At 43.0% G+C, this 19,100-nt stretch overlaps 1 protein-coding gene across 1 annotated transcript in view; it reads left to right on the top strand.

The window, feature by feature from the left end:
• Positions 1 to 13,569, top strand: part of SACS (sacsin molecular chaperone) — a gene marked incomplete at its 3' end in the record, with an annotated part of 28,069 nt that extends 14,500 nt beyond the window's left edge. Inside the window, exon 5 of the mRNA XM_082859722.1 lies at positions 2,012 to 13,569. Within this exon, the coding sequence (XP_082715848.1) occupies positions 2,012 to 13,569 (11,558 nt within the window). The remainder of the gene's footprint in view (positions 1 to 2,011) is intronic.
• Positions 13,570 to 19,100: the final 5,531 nt, after the last annotated feature.

Below are 19,100 nucleotides of genomic sequence, written 5' to 3'. Positions count from 1 at the left end.
TTCTGTGTTAACATTTATATTTTAGGGTAAAAGCTAAAGGCTTAAATACGAAATAAACAGAAATCGGGACTTCAGATAGAATTGACTTTTGTACTTAGAATTGTGTCCTACTACATTTTCTCTCTCCTTTGTTTTCCCTGCTGTTTTTTCATTTGAGCATGACTGGTGTTAATCGCATGTTACGTGTGGTGTGCGGGTTTTATTGGCATTTTATTTATACACTGATATTAGATAACTTTCCTGAAGGTAGGCATGTTTTATAAGTTCCAAAGTTCATGCAAGGATATTGGATAGGATTATCTACAAAATGCATGTCATGTGCCAATTACTAACGTAGGACACAGTGTGGTGCATATTTGATTTTTTTGTTGAGTGTTCTGATTTTTAATTTCTAACCCTTTTTTGTATCTTTGGTATTGTATCCTTGCCTTACTTGTGATTTGGAAATTCTATTATAGTTAATTCAATTCAGTAAGCATTTTTTAGAATATTAAACAAATTAATTAAAACAATTATATCTTAATGGGACTCATAGACTGAGGAGGCTATGCTAGTCAGACTCTTGACAAGATTTTATGACTTCTTAAATATTACTACTTGACTTACCCTAAGTCACACAATGTAGAAACTGATAATAATCAGAATGTGGGTATTGATGTCTTCAAAAGTTGCAAAAGTGTGCCCTTGCTTAAACTTCTATGGCAGTAATTTTAAATGTCTTATTGTAACATGAAAGATAATTTTCTTGGTAGAAAGTAAGGTCATCTTCCTGATGTGTGAGTCTGTGGAACAAGGGTGTCCTTCCTTGGTTAACAAATGCTGATACAGAAAAATTTCAAGGGGCTTGAGGTGTGCCCCCTTTTATAACTTTCCAAAATTAGTCTTTTAAGAGTCTAGAAATTACGTGTACCTAGGGAGAAAATGGAATATTAGTTTTCCATAAGATTGAATTTGAGATGCTTTTTATTTCTCTATATGGGCAAATAACATACCTGTAGGTACCTAGTGTTATTTTAAAATTTTATTACTTCTGGTATTGCAGATAAAATACTCTGAAACACAACATGCACTTAGAAATAAAATGTTATTTTCTAGACCACTGATTAAAAGTCAGCAAAAATCTTTTTTTCCCCAGAGAAAACCTTATTAGTCTCCTAGTTTATAAAACATCGGGGAGTGGAGCTGCCTTGTTGGGGGTAACCCTGCCTTCACAGCAGGGCCCGCTTCCCCTGTTGCTTGTCCCTGAAGCACTTCTGCAAAGCCCAGATCCCAGAAGAACACACTTTACTTTGTGCTAAGTACCAAGGAAGCGCTGCCTCGGAGGGTTGTGACTGTGCTCCGTACCCGGACACGTGCACAGAGCAGTCTTAGAGCTAGAACCTCAGCCTCATCCTTTCTCCAGATGAGAGACTTCCAGTCCCAGAGAGGCTGTGTGACCCCTAACTCCTCACACATCTAGTTACTGGTGGAGAGGAAACTCCAGTGTCCTGGCGGCCTCAGCTCCTGGCAGCCTTGGTCAGCTGGGACAGGGTGCTAGCCCCCGTGCGCTCACTTGGGCCTTGCTTTATCCTGTGGCCACCCGGCTCCTGGAAACTGGGCCTCCTTATACATTACTTACCCTTAAATAAAAGGGTATTTATTTAAGCTTTATCCACATTTTCTTTGGTGCTTTTATTTGTGAACAAATCGCCACTAAAAATTATCTTCCATGTTGATTCTATTTGTAGGGCATTATAGGATAACTTTTAAAACACATCTAAATGCATTTTAGATATTTATTTAAAATAAGCACTTTCTCCAGAGAGAACTATCACTCCCACAGGCTATTATAAATACGGATTTATGTGTGATCAGCCCAGTTATGCCCTATTTTTGCGTTTTCACAGTGTACTTAAAACTCTCAGAATGACTTTCTAGTACTATTTAATCTGTCTAATCTATGAGAATAGAAAGTTAAGTAAGTTACAGTAGAATTGTATGTATTCATAACATTTCTTTATGTGATTCACAGGAAGACCGTGTACCCAGCTACAGCTTCTAAACCCAGAACGTTTTGCACGTCTTATCAAAGAAGTAGTGAACACATTCTGGCCTGGCAGGGAGTTGATTGTTCAGTGGTATCCATGTGATGAAGACAAAAAGCACCCGTCTATTTCATGGCTTAAAATGGTGTGGAAGAATCTCTATATACATTTTTCAGAGGATCTGACTTTATTTGATGAGATGCCACTAATCCCTAGAACCGCACTAGAAGAAGGTCAGACGTGTGTGGAACTCATCAGACTCAGGATCCCCTCATTAGTCATTTTAGATGATGAATCTGAAGCACAGCTCCCAGAATTTTTAGCTGACGTTATACAAAAACTTGGAGGGATTGTCCTTAAGCAATTAGATGCCTCCATACAACATCCACTTATTAAAAAATACATTCATTCGCCATCCCCAAGTGCTGTTCTGCAGATGATGGAGAAGATGCCTCTGCAGAAGCTGTGCAACCAGGTTGCCTCGCTCCTTCCAACGCACAAAGATGCCCTAAGGAAGTTCTTAGCTAACTTAACTGATAGCAGTGAAAAGGAGAAAAGAGTAATTCAGGAACTGACAATATTCAAGCGCATTAACTATTCATCCAGTCAGGGGATCTCCTCCTACACCAAGCTGAAGGGCTGCAGGGTCCTGCACCACACATCCAGGCTCCCGGCTGGCCTGCGGCTCTCCATCTCAGTCGTGGACAGCAGTGACGAGGCCACCATCCGCCTGGCAAACCTGCTCAAGGTGGAGAAGGTAAAGACCACCAGCTGCCTAAAGCTTATCTTAAAAGACATCGAAAATGCATTTTATTCACACGAGGAGATGACACACCTTATGCTGTGGGTCCTCGAGAATCTATCCTCTCTTAAAAATGAGAATCCAAATGTGCTTGATTGGCTAATGCCATTAAAATTCATTCAGATCTCACAGGAGCGGCTGGTGTCGGCCAGTGAGCTCTTTGACCCTGATGTGGAAGTATTAAAGGACCTCTTCTATGATGAAGAGGAAACTTGTTTCCCACCCTCAGCTTTTACCTCACCAGATATTCTTCACTCTTTAAGACAGATTGGTTTAAAAAACGAAGCCAGTCTCAAAGAGAAAGATGTTGTGCAAGTGGCTAAAAAAATTGAAGCTCTACAGGCCAGCTCTTGTCCAAATCAGGAAATGCTCCTGAAGAAAGCCAGAACGCTCTTACTGGTCTTAAATAAGAACCACGCCCTGCTGCAGTCACCTGAAGGGAAGATGGCCCTGAAGAAAATAAAATGGGCTCCAGCTTGCAAGCAAAGGCCTCCAAACTACCCAGGATCCTTAGTCTGGAAAGGGGATCTCTGGGATCTCTGTGCACCCGCGGACATGTGCGACGTGGCCCATGCCATTCTGGTCGGCTCATCACTTCCTCTTGTTGAGAGTGTCCATGTGAACTTGGAAGAAGCTTTAGGTATCTTCACAAAACCTGATATCAATGCTGTCTTAAAGCACTTTAAAATTGTTGTCGATTGGTATACTTCGAACACCTTTAGTGATGAAGACTACTATCAGTTCCAGCACATTTTGCTCGAAATTTATGGATTCATGCATGATCATTTAAATGAAGGGAAGGATGCTTTTAGAGCCTTAAAATTTCCATGGGTTTGGACTGGCAAAAAGTTCTGTCCTCTCGCCCAAGCTGTGATAAAACCGTTTTATGATCTTGACCTTCAGCCTTATTTGCACAGTGTGCCTAAGACCATGGCAAAGTTCCACCAGCTGTTCAAGGCCTGCGGTTCAGTAGAGGAGCTGACACCAGATCACATTTCCATGGTCATTCAGAAGGTGTACCTCAAAAGCGGCCAAGACCTCAGTGACCAAGAAAGCAAACAGAATCTTCATCTGATGTTGAATATCATCCGATGGCTTTATAGCAATCAGATTCCAGCAAGCCTCAACACACCAGTTCCTATACATCATAGCAGAGATCCTTCCAAGCTTATCATGAAGCCAATTCATGAATGCTGTTACTGTGACATCAAAGTTGATGACCTGAATGACTTGTTGGAAGATTCCGTGGAACCAATCATTTTGGTGCATGAGGACATACCCATGAAAACTGCAGAGTGGCTGAAAGTCCCGTGCCTCAGTACAAGACTGATCAACCCCGAAAACATGGGCTTTGAGCAGTCAGGACAAAGAGAACCACTGACTGTAAGAATTAAAAATATTCTGGAAGAATACCCTTCAGTGTCAGATATCTTTAAAGAACTTCTTCAAAATGCTGACGACGCAAATGCAACAGAATGCAGCTTCATGATTGACATGAGAAGAAACATGGACATTCGAGAGAATCTCCTGGACCCGGGGATGGCAGCGTGTCATGGGCCGGCTCTGTGGTCGTTCAACAACTCTCAGTTCTCAGATTCGGACTTCGTGAACATAACAAGGCTAGGGGAATCTTTAAAGAGGGCAGAAGTTGACAAAGTTGGGAAATTTGGTCTTGGGTTTAATTCCGTGTACCACATCACTGACATTCCCATCATCATGAGTCGAGAATTCATGATAATGTTTGATCCCAACATAAACCACATCAGTAAACACATTAAAGACAGATCTAATCCCGGGATCAAAATTAATTGGAGTAAACAGCAGAAAAGACTTAGGAAATTTCCTAATCAGTTCAAACCATTCATAGACGTATTTGGCTGTCAGTTACCTCTGACCGTGGAAGCACCTTACAGCTATAGTGGGACTCTGTTCCGACTGTCCTTTAGAACTCAGCAGGAAGCCAAAGTGAGTGAAGTTAGCAGTACCTGCTACAACACAGCAGATATTTACTCTCTTGTGGATGAATTCAGTCTCTGTGGACACAGGCTTATCATTTTCACTCAGAGTGTAACCTCAATGTATCTGAAGTACTTGAAAATTGAGGAAACCAATCCCAGCTTAGCTCAAGATACAATCATAATTAAAAAAAAATTGTGCTCTTCCAAAGCATTGATTGCACCTGTCATCAGTGTTTTAAAAGAAGCTGCTAAGCTCATGAAGACTTGCGACAGCAGTAACAAGAAGCTCCCCGCTGATGCACCCAAGTCCGCTTGCATCCTTCAGATCACAGTGGAGGAATTTCACCACGTGTTCAGAAGGATTGCTGATTTACAGTCGCCACTTTTTAGAGGTCCAGATGATGACCCAGCTGCTCTCTTTGAAATGGCTAAGTCCGGCCAATCCAAAAAGCCATCGGATGAGTTACCACAAAAAACAATGGAGTGTACCGTGTGGCTTATCTGTACCTGCATGGATACAGGAGAGGCTCTCAAGTTTTCCCTGAGTGAGAGCGGGAGAAGGCTGGGAGTGGTTCCTTGTGGGGCTGTGGGAGTTTTTCTGGCTGAGATCCAGGACGGGAAGTGGGCTGTGAGACCACAGGCTGGGGAGGTGTTCTGCTATTTGCCCCTACGAATCAAAACAGGATTGCCGGTTCACATCAACGGGTGCTTTGCTGTTACTTCAAACAGGAAAGAGATCTGGAAGACAGATACGAAAGGACGCTGGAACACCACCTTCATGAGACACGTGGTTGTGAAAGCTTACCTAGAGGCACTCAGCATCCTGCGTGACCTGGCCATGAGTGGGGAGCTGATGGACTATACTTACCATGCAGTGTGGCCTGACCCTGATCTGGTTCATGATGACTTCTCTGTAATTTGTCAAGGGTTTTATGAAGATATAGCTCACGGGAAAGGGAAGGAATTGACAAGAGTCTTCTCTGATGGATCCACATGGGTTTCCATGAAGAATGTGAGATTTCTAGATGACTGTATACTTAAGAGAAGAGATGTTGGTCCAGCAGCCTTCAAGATATTTTTGAAATACCTCAAGAAGACTGGGTCGAAAAACCTCTGTGCTGTTGAACTTCCTTCTTCAGTAAAATTAGGATTTGAAGAAGCTGGCTGCAAACAGATACTGCTTGAAAATACATTTTCAGAGAAACAGTTTTTTTCAGAAGTGTTTTTTCCAAATATTCAAGAAATTGAAGCAGAACTCAGAGATCCTTTAATGAATTTTGTTCTGAATGAGAAAGTTGATGAGTTCTCAGGAATTCTTCGTGTTACTCCATGTATCCCTTGCTCGCTGGAGGGGCATCCTCTGGTTTTACCATCAAGATTAATCCACCCTGAAGGACGGGTTGCAAAGTTATTTGATACTAAAGACGGACGATTTCCTTATGGCTCTACTCAGGACTACCTAAATCCTATTATTCTGATTAAACTCGTCCAGTTAGGTATGGCAAAAGATGATATTTTATGGGACGACATGCTAGAACGTGCCGAGTCAGTAGCTGAAATTAATAAAAGTGATCACGGTGCTGCTTGCCTAAGAAGTAGCATCCTGTTAAGTCTCATTGATGAAAAACTAAAAATAAGGGATCCTAGAGCAAAGGATTTTGCTGCAAAATATCAAACAATCCCCTTCCTCCCATTTCTCACAAAACCAGCAGGTTTTTCTTTGGACTGGAAAGGTAACAGTTTTAAGCCTGAAACCATGTTTGCAGCAACCGACCTTTATACAGCTGAGCATCAGGATATAGTTTGTCTTTTGCAGCCAGTTCTAAACGAAAATTCACATTCCTTCAGAGGCTGCGGTTCAGTGCCACTGGCTGTTAAAGAGTTTTTGGGGTTACTGCGGAAGCCCACAGTTGACCTGGTCATAAACCAATTGAGAGAAGTTGCAAAATCAGTTGATGATGGAATCACATTGTACCAGGAGAACATCACCAATGCTTGCTACAAATACCTTCATGAAGCAATGATGCAAAGTGACATCACTAAGATATCAATTATTGAAAAGTTAAAAACGTTTAGCTTCATTCTAGTTGAGAGTGCATATGTTGACTCAGAAAAAATTGCTTTTCATTTGAATTTTGAAGCAGCCCCGTACCTTTATCAGTTGCCTAATAAATATAAAAATAGTTTCCGTGAACTTTTTGAAAGTGTGGGTGTGAGGCAGTCTTTTACTGTTGAAGATTTTGCCCTTGTTTTGGAATCTATTGCTCAAGAAAAAGAAACAAAACAAATAACAGAAGAGAATTTTCAGCTTTGCCGGCGAATAATCAGTGAAGGAATATGGAGTCTCATTAGAGAAAAGAAACAAGAATTTTGTGAGAAAAATTATGGCCAAATATTATTGCCAGATACTAATCTTAAGCTTCTCCCTGCAAAATCTTTATGCTACAATGATTGTCCCTGGATAAAAGTAAAGGATAGCACTGTAAAATACTGTCATGCCGATATACCGAGGGAAGTGGCTGTGAAACTAGGAGCAGTACCAAAGCGGCATAAAGCCTTAGAAAGGTATGCGTCCAACATCTGCTTTACAACACTGGGCACTGAATTTGGACAGAAGGAAAAACTGACCAGCAGAATTAAGAGTATCCTTAATGCCTATCCTTCAGAAAAGGAAATGCTGAAAGAACTTCTTCAGAATGCTGATGATGCAAAGGCTACAGAAATCTGTTTTGTGTTTGACCCTCGACAGCATCCAGTTGATAGGATATTTGACGACAAGTGGGCCCCCTTGCAGGGGCCAGCACTGTGTGTGTACAACAACCAGCCTTTCACAGAAGACGATGTCAGAGGGATTCAGAACCTCGGGAAAGGCACCAAGGAAGGAAATCCGTGTAAAACTGGACAATACGGAATAGGATTCAATTCTGTGTATCACATTACAGACTGCCCTTCTTTTATTTCTGGCAATGACATCCTGTGTATTTTTGATCCTCATGCCAGATACGCACCAGGAGCCACATCTGTTAGTCCTGGACGCATGTTTAGAGATTTGGATGCAGATTTTAGGACACAGTTCTCAGATGTTCTGGATCTTTATCTGGGAACCCACTTTAAACTGGATAATTGCACAATGTTTCGATTTCCTCTTCGTAATGCAGAAATGGCAAAAGTTTCAGAAATTTCTTCAGTTCCATCATCAGACAGAATGGTCCAGAATCTTTTGGACAAACTGCGGTCAGATGGGGCTGAACTTTTAATGTTTCTTAATCACATGGAAAAAATTTCTATTTGTGAAATAGATAAAGCTACGGGAGCCCTAAACGTGCTGTATTCTGTGAAGGGCAACATCACCGATGGAGACAGGCTGAAAAGGAAGCAGTTTCATGCATTTGTGATTGACAGTGTCACTAAAAAGAGGCCGCTCAAGGACATACCAGTTCAGCAGATCACCTACACTATGGATACGGAGGACTCCGAGGGAAACCTTACCACCTGGCTAATTTGTAATAGATCAGGTTTTTCAAGTATGGAGAAAGTATCTAAGAGCGTTATATCAGCTCACAAGAACCAAGATATCACTCTCTTCCCACGTGGTGGAGTAGCTGCCTGCATCACCCACAACTACAAAAAGCCCCACAGGGCCTTCTGCTTTCTGCCCCTCTCTTTAGAGACGGGGTTACCGTTTCATGTGAATGGCCACTTTGCTCTCGATTCAGCCAGGAGGAACCTGTGGCGGGATGACAATGGGGTGGGTGTTCGGAGTGACTGGAACAACAGCTTAATGACGGCCCTGATCGCTCCCGCGTACGTCGAGTTATTAATCCAGTTAAAAAAGCGCTATTTCCCTGGTTCTGACCCGACGTTATCGGTCTTACAGAACACGCCTATTCATGTTGTAAAGGACACCTTAAAGAAGTTTTTGTCATTCTTCCCAGTCAACAGGCTTGATCTACAGCCAGATTTATACTGTCTGGTGAAAGCACTTTACAGCTGCATCCACGAGGACATGAAGCGCCTTTTACCCGTTGTGCGGGCTCCGAACATTGATGGCTCCGACCTGCACTCTGCAGTTATAATCACCTGGATTAATATGTCGACTTCAAATAAAACTAGACCATTTTTTGACAATTTGCTGCAGGATGAATTACACCACCTTAAAAATGCAGACTATAACATCACCACACGCAAAACAGTGGCAGAGAATGTCTATAGGCTGAAACACCTGCTTTTGGAAATTGGCTTCAACTTGGTTTATAACTGTGATGAAACTGCTAATCTGTACCACTGTCTGATAGATGCTGATATTCCTGTTAGTTATGTCACCCCTGCTGACGTGCGATCTTTTTTAATGACGTTTTCCTCTCCCGATACTAATTGCCATATTGGGAAGCTGCCTTGTCGTCTCCAGCAGACTAACCTGAAACTTTTTCACAGTTTAAAACTCTTAGTTGATTACTGTTTTAAGGATGCAGAAGAAAACGGGATTGAAGTGGAGGGACTGCCGCTTCTCATTACATTAGACAGTGTTTTGCAAACTTTTGATGCAAAACGACCCAAGTTTCTAACAACATACCATGAATTGATTCCATCCCGCAAAGACTTGTTCATGAATACATTGTACCTGAAGTACAATAATATTTTACTGAACTGTAAAGTTGCAAAAGTGTTTGACATTTCCAGCTTTGCTGACTTGTTACCCTCTGTGTTGCCCCGTGAATATAAGACCAAAAGTTGCACAAAGTGGAAAGACAGTTTTACAAGTGAGTCTTGGCTTAAGAGTGCATGGCATTTTATCAGCGAATCCGTAAATGTGAAAGAGGATCAAGAAGAGACAAAAGCAACCTTTGACACTGTTGTTGACACCCTAAAAGACTGGGCATTGCTCCCTGGAACAAAGTTTACTGTGTCAGCCAATCAGCTTGTAGTTCCTGAAGGTGATGTTCTGCTTCCTCTAAGTCTCATGCACATTGCAGTCTTTCCAAATGGCCAGAGTGATAAGGTTTTTCATGCTCTCATGAAAGCTGGCTGTATTCAGCTTGCTTTGAACAAAATCTGCTCCAAAGACAGTGCATTTGTTCCTCTGTTGTCATGTTACACAGCAAACATAGAGAGCCCCACAAGCATTTTGAAGGCTGTGCATTATATGGTCCAAACCTCAACTTTTAGAACTGAAAAATTAGTGGAAAGTGACTTTGAAGCACTTTTGATGTATTTCAACTGCAATTTGAATCACTTGATGTCCCAAGATGACGTAAAAATTTTAAAGTCACTTCCATGCTACAAATCCATCAGTGGTCGCTATATGAGCATTGCGAAATTTGGAACATGCTATGTGCTTACAAAAAGTATTCCTTCCGCTGAAGTGGAAAAATGGACACAATCATCGTCCTCTGCATTTCTTGAAGAAAAAATACACTTAAAAGAACTATATGAGGTGCTAGGTTGTGTACCTGTAGATGATCTTGAGGTCTATTTGAAACACCTCTTACCAAAAATCGAAAATCTCTCTTATGATGCAAAATTAGAGCATTTGATCTATCTTAAGAATAGACTCTCAAGTATTGAAGAATTGTCAGAGATCAAGGAACAACTTTTCGAAAAACTGGAAAGTTTATTGATAATCCATGACACTAACAGTCGACTAAAGCAAGCCAAACATTTCTATGATAGAACTGTGAGGGTTTTTGAAGTTATGCTTCCCGAAAAATTGTTTATTCCTAAGGACTTCTTTAAAAAATTGGAACAACTTATAAAACCCAAAAATCAAGTTGCATTTATGACATCCTGGGTAGAATTTTTAAGAAATATTGGACTAAAACACATCCTTTCTCAGCAGCAGTTGTTACAGTTTGCTAAGGAGATCAGTGTGAGGGCTAATACAGAAAACTGGTCTAAAGAAACACTGCAAAATACAGTCGATATCCTTCTCCACCATATATTCCAAGAACGAATGGATTTGTTATCTGGAAATTTTTTGAAAGAACTGTCTCTAATACCATTCTTATGTCCCGAGCGGGCCCCTGCCGAATTCATTCGATTTCATCCTCAGTATCAAGAGGTAAACGGAACGCTTCCTCTTATAAAGTTCAACGGAGCACAGGTGAATCCAAAATTCAAGCAGTGCGACGTGCTCCAGCTGTTATGGACGTCATGCCCTATTCTTCCAGAGAAAGCCACCCCCCTGAGCATCAAAGAACAAGAAGGGAGTGACCTTGGTCCACAAGAACAGCTGGAGCAGGTTTTAAGTATGCTGAATGTGAACCTGGACCCCCCTCTGGATAAGGTCATCAATAACTGCAGGAACATATGCAACATCACAACTCTGGATGAAGACATGGTCAAGACTAGAGCAAAGGTCTTAAGGAGCATATACGAGTTTCTCAGCGCAGAGAAAAGGGAGTTCCGTTTTCAGCTGCGGGGCGTTGCTTTTGTGATGGTGGAAGATGGCTGGAAGCTTCTGAAGCCGGAGGAGGTGGTGATCAATCTTGAGTACGAGTCTGATTTTAAACCGTATCTGTACAAGCTGCCTTTAGAACTGGGCACCTTTCACCAGCTGTTCAAACACTTAGGCACTGAAGATATCATTTCAACCAAACAGTATGTTGAAGTGCTGAGCCGCATATTCAAAAATTCTGAAGGAAAACAGTTAGATCCTAATGAAATGCGCACCGTTAAGAGAGTCGTTTCTGGCTTGTTCAAGAGTCTACAGAATGACTCGGTGAAGGTGCGGGGCGATCTCGAGAACATCCGGGACCTTGCACTCTACCTGCCAAGCCAGGATGGGAGGCTGGTGAAGTCCAACATCCTGGTGTTTGATGACGCCCCACATTACAAGAGCAGGATCCAGGGCAATATCGGTGTGCAGATGCTGGTGGATCTCAGCCAGTGCTACCTGGGGAAAGACCACGGGTTCCACACGAAGCTGACTATGCTCTTTCCTCAGAAACTCAGACCTCGTCTGCTGAGCAGCATCCTCGAGGAGCAGTTGGATGAGGAGACTCCCAGGGTCTGCCAGTTTGGAGCGCTGTGCTCTCTTCAGGGCCGGCTGCAGTTACTCCTGTCCTCTGAACAGTTCATCACAGGCCTGATCAGAATCATGAAGCATGAAAACGATAACGCTTTTCTGGCCAACGAGGAGAAAGCCGTGCGACTCTGCAAAGCTCTAAGAGAAGGCTTGAAAGTGTCCTGTTTCGAGAAGCTTCAGACAACATTAAGAGTTAAAGGTTTCAATCCTATTCCTCAGAGCAGAAGTGAAACTTTTGCTTTCCTGAAGAGGTTTGGGAATGCAGTCATCCTGCTCTACATACAGCATTCAGACAGTAAAGACATTAACTTCCTGTTAGCCTTGGCAATGACGCTTAAATCAGCGACCGACAATTTGATTTCCGACACTTCATATCTAATTGCTATGCTAGGATGCAATGATATTTACAGGATCAGTGAGAAACTCGACAGTTTAGGAGTGAAATACGACTCTTCAGAACCATCGAAACTTGAACTTCCAATGCCCGGCACTCCGATACCTGCTGAGATTCATTACACTCTGCTTATGGACCCAATGAATGTCTTTTACCCCGGGGAATATGTCGGGTACCTTGTTGATGCTGAAGGTGGGGAGATCTATGGGTCGTACCAGCCGACATATACATACGCTATTATCGTACAGGAAGTTGAAAGAGAAGATGCTGACAACTCTAGTTTTCTAGGAAAGATATATCAGATTGATATTGGTTATAGTGAATATAAAATAGTTAGCTCTCTTGATCTGTATAAGTTTTCAAGGCCAGAGGAAAGCTCTCAGAGCAGAGACAGTGCCCCTTCCACACCCACCAGCCCTACAGAGTTCCTGGCCCCTGGTCTACGAAGCATCCCTCCCCTTTTCTTTGGTAGGGAGAGCCACAAGACCTCATCTTCGAAGCATCATTCCCCCAAGAAGCTTAAGGTGAATTCTTTACCAGAAATTTTAAAAGAAGTGACATCAGTGGTGGAGCAAGCTTGGAAGCTTCCAGAATCTGAAAGAAAAAAGATTATTAGGCGGTTGTATTTGAAGTGGCACCCTGACAAAAACCCAGAGAATCATGACATCGCTAATGAAGTTTTTAAACATCTGCAGAATGAAATTAACAGATTAGAGAAACAGGCTTTTCTAGATCAAAATGCAGACAGAGCCTCGAGGCGAACGTTTTCAACCTCAGCATCCCGATTTCAGTCAGAGAAGTACTCATTTCAGAGATTCTACACTTCATGGAATCAAGAAGCAACGAGCCATAAATCTGAAAGGCAACAACAAAATAAGGAAAAATGCCCACCTTCAGCCGGACAGACTTACTCTCCGAGGTTCTTTGTTCCCCCCACCTTCAAGTCAGTCGGTAACCCAGTCGAAGCACGCAGGTGGCTACGACAAGCCAGAGCCAATTTCTCAGCCGCCAGGAATGACCTCCACAAAAACGCCAACGAATGGGTGTGCTTCAAATGTTTCCTCTCTACCAAGCTGGCTCTGATCGCCGCCGACTATGCTGTGCGGGGCAAGTCCGACAAAGACGTGAAGCCGACTGCACTCGCGCAGAAAATAGAGGAATACAGTGAGCATCTGGAAGGCCTGACGAATGACGTCCACACCTTGGAAGCTTACGGTGTAGACAGTTTAAAAACAAGGTACCCCGATCTGCTGCCTTTCCCACAGATCCCGAATGACAGGTTCACTTCTGAGGTTGCCATGAGAGTGATGGAATGTACTGCCTGTATCATCATAAAACTTGAAAATTTTATACAACAGAAAGTGTGAACGCATTTAAAGAAAAAGCAGAGCTAGGTCTTGAATGTGTTTTAGCACAAGTATGAATTGCTGTCCTTAAGCTTCCTTGCCAGTTATTTAGGAATTGCGAAGCACACTGCAGACTGTTTGGGGAGAATTTTGGAGTTGTTATTAACATGAATTTCAACAGAAGACGTTAACTGGATCTAAGAACTATTTTGAGGCTGGTGGTGAACTGCGGAATTGCTGGAGGCAGCTGGCCGGCTGGGGTGGCGGCTTGTTGGACTGCACTTTATACAACCAAAGCTCAGCAGTTTGTTAGATAAGAGTCTCTCTGTCTCTGGTTAGGGTGAAGTTAGTTTTATGTCTTCCATGTAGTATTTTTTGAAGGAGCTAATGAAACACTGGACATATCATTGGTTTAAACAAATAAGGGGAATTAAGTCTTTGGAGCTTATTCTCTCTTTACGTGGATCCTCTTGGGTGTGTTATTTTCTTATCAGCTGGATCCGATCATGAATTTTTTGCGATTTTACCTATTGGACCCTCAGTACATGTATAACATGGTACAGTACTTTACTCCTGAATATTACTTGATTGAGACTCTGCAGACGGTACTGCTGGGACGCACTGAGTACACTTTACATCCTTGTTCTGGATGTCCTCCTGCCCTGGGTTTACAGGCTTCCTGGTTCGTGAAGGTAGCACGTGGGAGACCCCAGTGGTGGCCGTTCTGGCCTCTGGATGTGAATACTGCTTCCAAGAACCGCCTGCCAAAGCGACATCTGTCACCTGTTAAAACATTTGCTTTATGTTTGTTTGTACATATTTTCCACGAACGTCATAATTTATATAGTGTGGCTGAACAGGATGTGACCTTTCGTTGTCTAAAGGTGCTGCAGTAAACATTTTTTGTCTTTCAACATGGCACTTAGTGGAGTTTTTTGGATTTCACTTTGAAGGCATTAAAAAATTGTAAAATCATGTGACAGTATCTAATAAGTTATAAAATAGGGATTATCAGCTTGTGTTTTCCCCGTGAACAATTCAGAACTGACATTTAATTTTTATCATGTTTGAATGTCCTACGAACATACTTCTTTTGCAGAATGTAAAAGAAAGGTGATGAAAATTAGTTTCTATAAGTGTGCTGGCTGTAAATGATGCTAAATGTAATATTTTATGCAATTAAGGGCTTATGGAACATATTAAAACTTTTTTACTTTTATTGGTAATAAGGAATGTTTGCGCCTCCACTATTGTATTGCTTCTGGATGTGAAGCCATGTGATAATTTCTGCTATTATATTAAGTGCCACAATTTTAATAAAGCAAATGTACATATGGAATCATTGTAGCTGGTATTTCCTGAGAAACAGTTCCTTGAAAATCAAACTTAATATCTTCCTATATGAAGTTCTGACCTGTGTGTATTTGTGTGTTTATTGGAAATATTAGGATAGAACTTTCCCATATATTTTATAGTGGAATTTTAATAGGTTCCTTTTCTTATGATTGAATATAAAGTACTTGACATATACTAGGTTTATTAGGTGCTCACTGATTTTGTTAAGAGTTGATTTTATTTCGCCTTTCTAGGGAATAAAATTAGTTGACATATGTGGTATACATATGTATTTGGAAATACGTTAAATATGGTTCTTCTCTAGGTAGAGGCTGGACTGATACCGACCTTACCTCAGGGGAGGGCTGTGTGCCTGGGGCCAATTCACACTTGAGCCCTAACAGGTAGGACATGTTCATCTTTACACCTCAGGCACAAGGCTTCTAAATCCGGCAGACCAGGCTTGGAATTCTCTGTTCCAGGGCGAGCCAAACGCTGGGTCTCCAGCTGTCTGGGACTTAATCTTAAGTTCTTGCTACTTTAAAACTCAGATTCGACACTTGGAATATGTTTCATTGCTTTTGGATATTAAAATGTACACAGAACACCCTGTCTGGCTTTTGTGGTAGTTGATCTAGGTGGAGTTTTGTGTTTTTTTCTAGACTTCCTTTAAAAGAAAAAATACAGGTCCACAGTCCCTTATATGAAACCCTTGCATCCAAATGTTTTTCAGAATTTGGATTTTAGAACATTAATACCAGTGCATATAAACTGGGTTTAATGAGGCTTTTCCATCAGAGTTGGGCAGCTCCCTTTAATCACATTAGTATTTCTGCAGTGAGACCATGAATCCCCACCCACAGTAAACTACACAGACATGAGAAGTAGCCTCATCTAAATTTAGGTCAGGTTTTGCCACCCATTGTTTGCAGTAGATGTATTTGGAAAGTTTTCATTTTTTGGAACTTTTTAGATTTTGAAATTCAGGGTAAGGAATTTTGGACCTGAACTATTTTTTGTATTAGGCTCCCCTATTTTGCTTTTTTTATTAAAAAGAAGGTGGAAACTGCCAGCCGGTGTGTGCGTAGCTGCTCCTGAGAAAGGGGTTGGAACAGGCCTTCTGCACTCGGGAGCGGGTTCTGTGCTTCCCCGTGAGCGGAAGGGCGGAATGCTCCACAGCCTCCGGGGGGGGGGGGGGGGAGACCAGTGACGAGCCTGAGAATGATGGGAAAATGTTCAAATAGCGTTCAGTCAAATAAAGAGAACAGGTCTGCTTTGGGGACTGGTGGGGTTGTCTTTCATTAGCGCCAGCTGACATCTTCTGTCCTTCCAATATTTTGCAGACCTCAAGGATAAAAGCTAGTAGAAAACAGCAGTTAGATGAGATTTTAATGAGTCATGTATGACTCCGGCTTCTACCAGAGACAGAACCAGCAGGAGACACACGGACACAGACCTGGGAAGAGCTCTCCTTCCAGGAGCTGACTCGCCATCGCGGGGGCCGGCAGGTCCGCGACCTGCAGGGCGCGCATCCCACAGGCAGGAGCTGCAGTTGGCAGGTGGAATTTCCTAAAACTCTGACTTCTGACGCTTCTTCTCCATTTATCTTGTTTTGACAAGTTTGGCCTAAAGTGTCATCACTCCTTCATCGGTCTGGAAGCCGGTCCCGGGCCCCCCGTGCTGTCAGGTGTGGGCGAGACTGGGGAAGACTTGGATACCAAAGCCAACGCGAGGTACATTTTACTGAAAAATACGAGCTATGTGTTTAAAATTTGGGCTTGTTTCTCCTGTAGCTGCTAAGTGGCCCGGGAAGTGCCCTCATTTATTCTGGATACAAAGCCCAGGACAAAAGGTGAAGCCGCACTGACTGTCAGCTCAGAATCCACCTTTTGTCCTCGGTGCCCTTAGACCCGCTCGTTCCACCCGCTTGTTTATGCGTGACCCAAAGTTTGTTCGGTTATTAAACCACAGCCAATTTGCAGTGGCATTTACAATACGGAGAAGCCAGCTAAAGCCAAGGGAGAAGAGGCGTGTTGGATCAGGGAAGGGAGGGGACGAGAACCAATACAAATCGACCCAGCCTTGCGGGAGCTCCCACCCTGCTTCCCGGTCCGCGCACAAGTGGAGACTGACCTGGGGGTGCCCGGTAGGGCGGGGGGACCTGAACTCGTGTAGGGGCTGCGGAGTTGGAGCCTGCAGGGGTGGGAGAGGTTCGGGGTTGTTCTGCTGAAAGGTCTTAGCAAGTCCATTTTGCTGCAAATCCAACTTTACCATTAAAGCTGATATTTTGATCTCCATCTTTTTCACTTGTGTCTGCTTCTCAGTCGGTTCGGAAGTTGGAAAAGAAACAAGGGCTGTTTTGCGAGGTCACTAAAATTATGAGCACTGGACGGTCGGTAAGCGCTTAGTGTGTAGGGCTATCCTTGTGTATGCCTCATTGGGTACATTCATAAGCATGGCCTTGCACCTTTAATGGAAATTTAAGTTACACTGTATAATGTACTTAAGAAGACAGGTTTATGTAACACATCTTAGAATACAGCCCATCTAAAAGTTCTTATTCTAAGCAAGGAGAAATTCCTGATCACTCTGTAGAATGAAGCTGGAAACAACTTTAGGGATGATTCCATTATAGCAGAGGAGCAAAAAGATCTGATTTACACCTTTTGTTTAAAAGGTTCTATTCCCCACACTTTCTCTTTGATTGTTCTTCTCGACCTCACTTTATCATCGGCGTCATTTTTTTTGACACGTACACACGTTCTGTGAGAACCAAACTAGTTTAGAAATGTTCCATGGTGATCCTGTGTTCCATCTACATCAACTGGGCTGGAAGACATTTTTCTTTTGCACAGACATGGTACAGGAAAGTACATGTGGCACAAAAACGGCGACATTATTTACTATGACAATAGGAATGTTAGAGCAAGAAAGCAGACATTAATTTTAAAAATCAGGACTCAACTAAATGGAAAAGGCGAATACCAATTTATAATCTAAAGCCCTCCCCCCGCCCCCAGAAACTAGGAGCATTATATTCAGAGTTGAGTTTGCCCGTAACTGCTTAGGAAACACTGTACTTTTGTTTTGTAATCTCAAGTGTTTATGACACTAGTAATTTAAAAGTCGTGGAGTCGTCAGAAGTGGGCTGCACTGTTAACACCTTGTCAAAACAGCACTGGAAATAAAGACTCACTTTTCTCTCAGTTCTGAGACTGTGGAAAGTGAAACTGAAGTTGTGTTTATAGTTATAAATCCTTTAATTAGAAAGTTGCAGTGCTGGGCTTCCCTGGTGGCGCAGTGGTTAAGAATCCCCCTGCCAATGCAGGGGACACGGGTTCGAGCCCTGGTCCGGGAAGATCCCACATGCCGCGGAGCAACTAAGCCCGTGCACCACAACTACTGAGCCTGCGCTCTGGGGCCCGTGAGTCACAACTACTGAGCCTGTGACCCACAACTACTGAAGCCCACACGCCTAGAGCCCGTGCTCCGCAACAAGAGAAGCCACTGCAATGAGAAGGCGGCGCACCGCAAGGAAGAGTAGCCCCCGCTCGCTGCAACTAGAGAAAGCCCGCGCACAGCAACGAAGACCCAGCGCAGCCAAAAACAAATAATAAATAAATAAATTACAAAACCCCCCAAAGTTGCAGTGCTGTTGGTCCCACCATGTCTTGTGCCATGTGGGGATTCTAATGCTAACAACTGGTAAACCACAAACCAAAACCGACACCCATGGCTCTGTGTGCCGAAGGGCATTTTACAGAGTGAGTGAGTGGCCTCTACAGAACCAACGTGCTCCTGGGTTCAGTGTGCCCCCCGGATGCAAATACACACCACACAGCCGACGGTGAGTGTAAGAGGCTGACTCCGTGAGGCCCCACCTGGTCCCTCACCTGTCCCGTCAGGTGAGCATGCCTGCTGGGCACCTGGGAGCCCCTGCCTACTCGCGGTGCGATTCTGGTGGGTGACAAACCCCTTTGGACTTTAGTTTCTCCACTTGTCAAGTGAGCACCAGCCCATCTGCGCAGGTATCAGGTAGACTGGTGCCGCGGATGGAATGAGACACAGGTCAAAGTTGTCTGAAGTGAAAACCGATGTGGAAATGCAGGGTCACAGTTTAGTTTAATTTTAACAGATACTGTGTGACCTTGTGACTTGTCTCATCTGAACCTTTTTTATCACCAGTAACTGGGGGAAAAGTAGTACCTACCTCAAAG

Source organism: Leucopleurus acutus, assembly GCF_964270905.1.
Source record: "Leucopleurus acutus genome assembly, chromosome: 18".
Taxonomy (NCBI): domain Eukaryota; kingdom Metazoa; phylum Chordata; class Mammalia; order Artiodactyla; family Delphinidae; genus Leucopleurus; species Leucopleurus acutus.
This window is presented reverse-complemented; position numbering and strand designations above follow the sequence as displayed.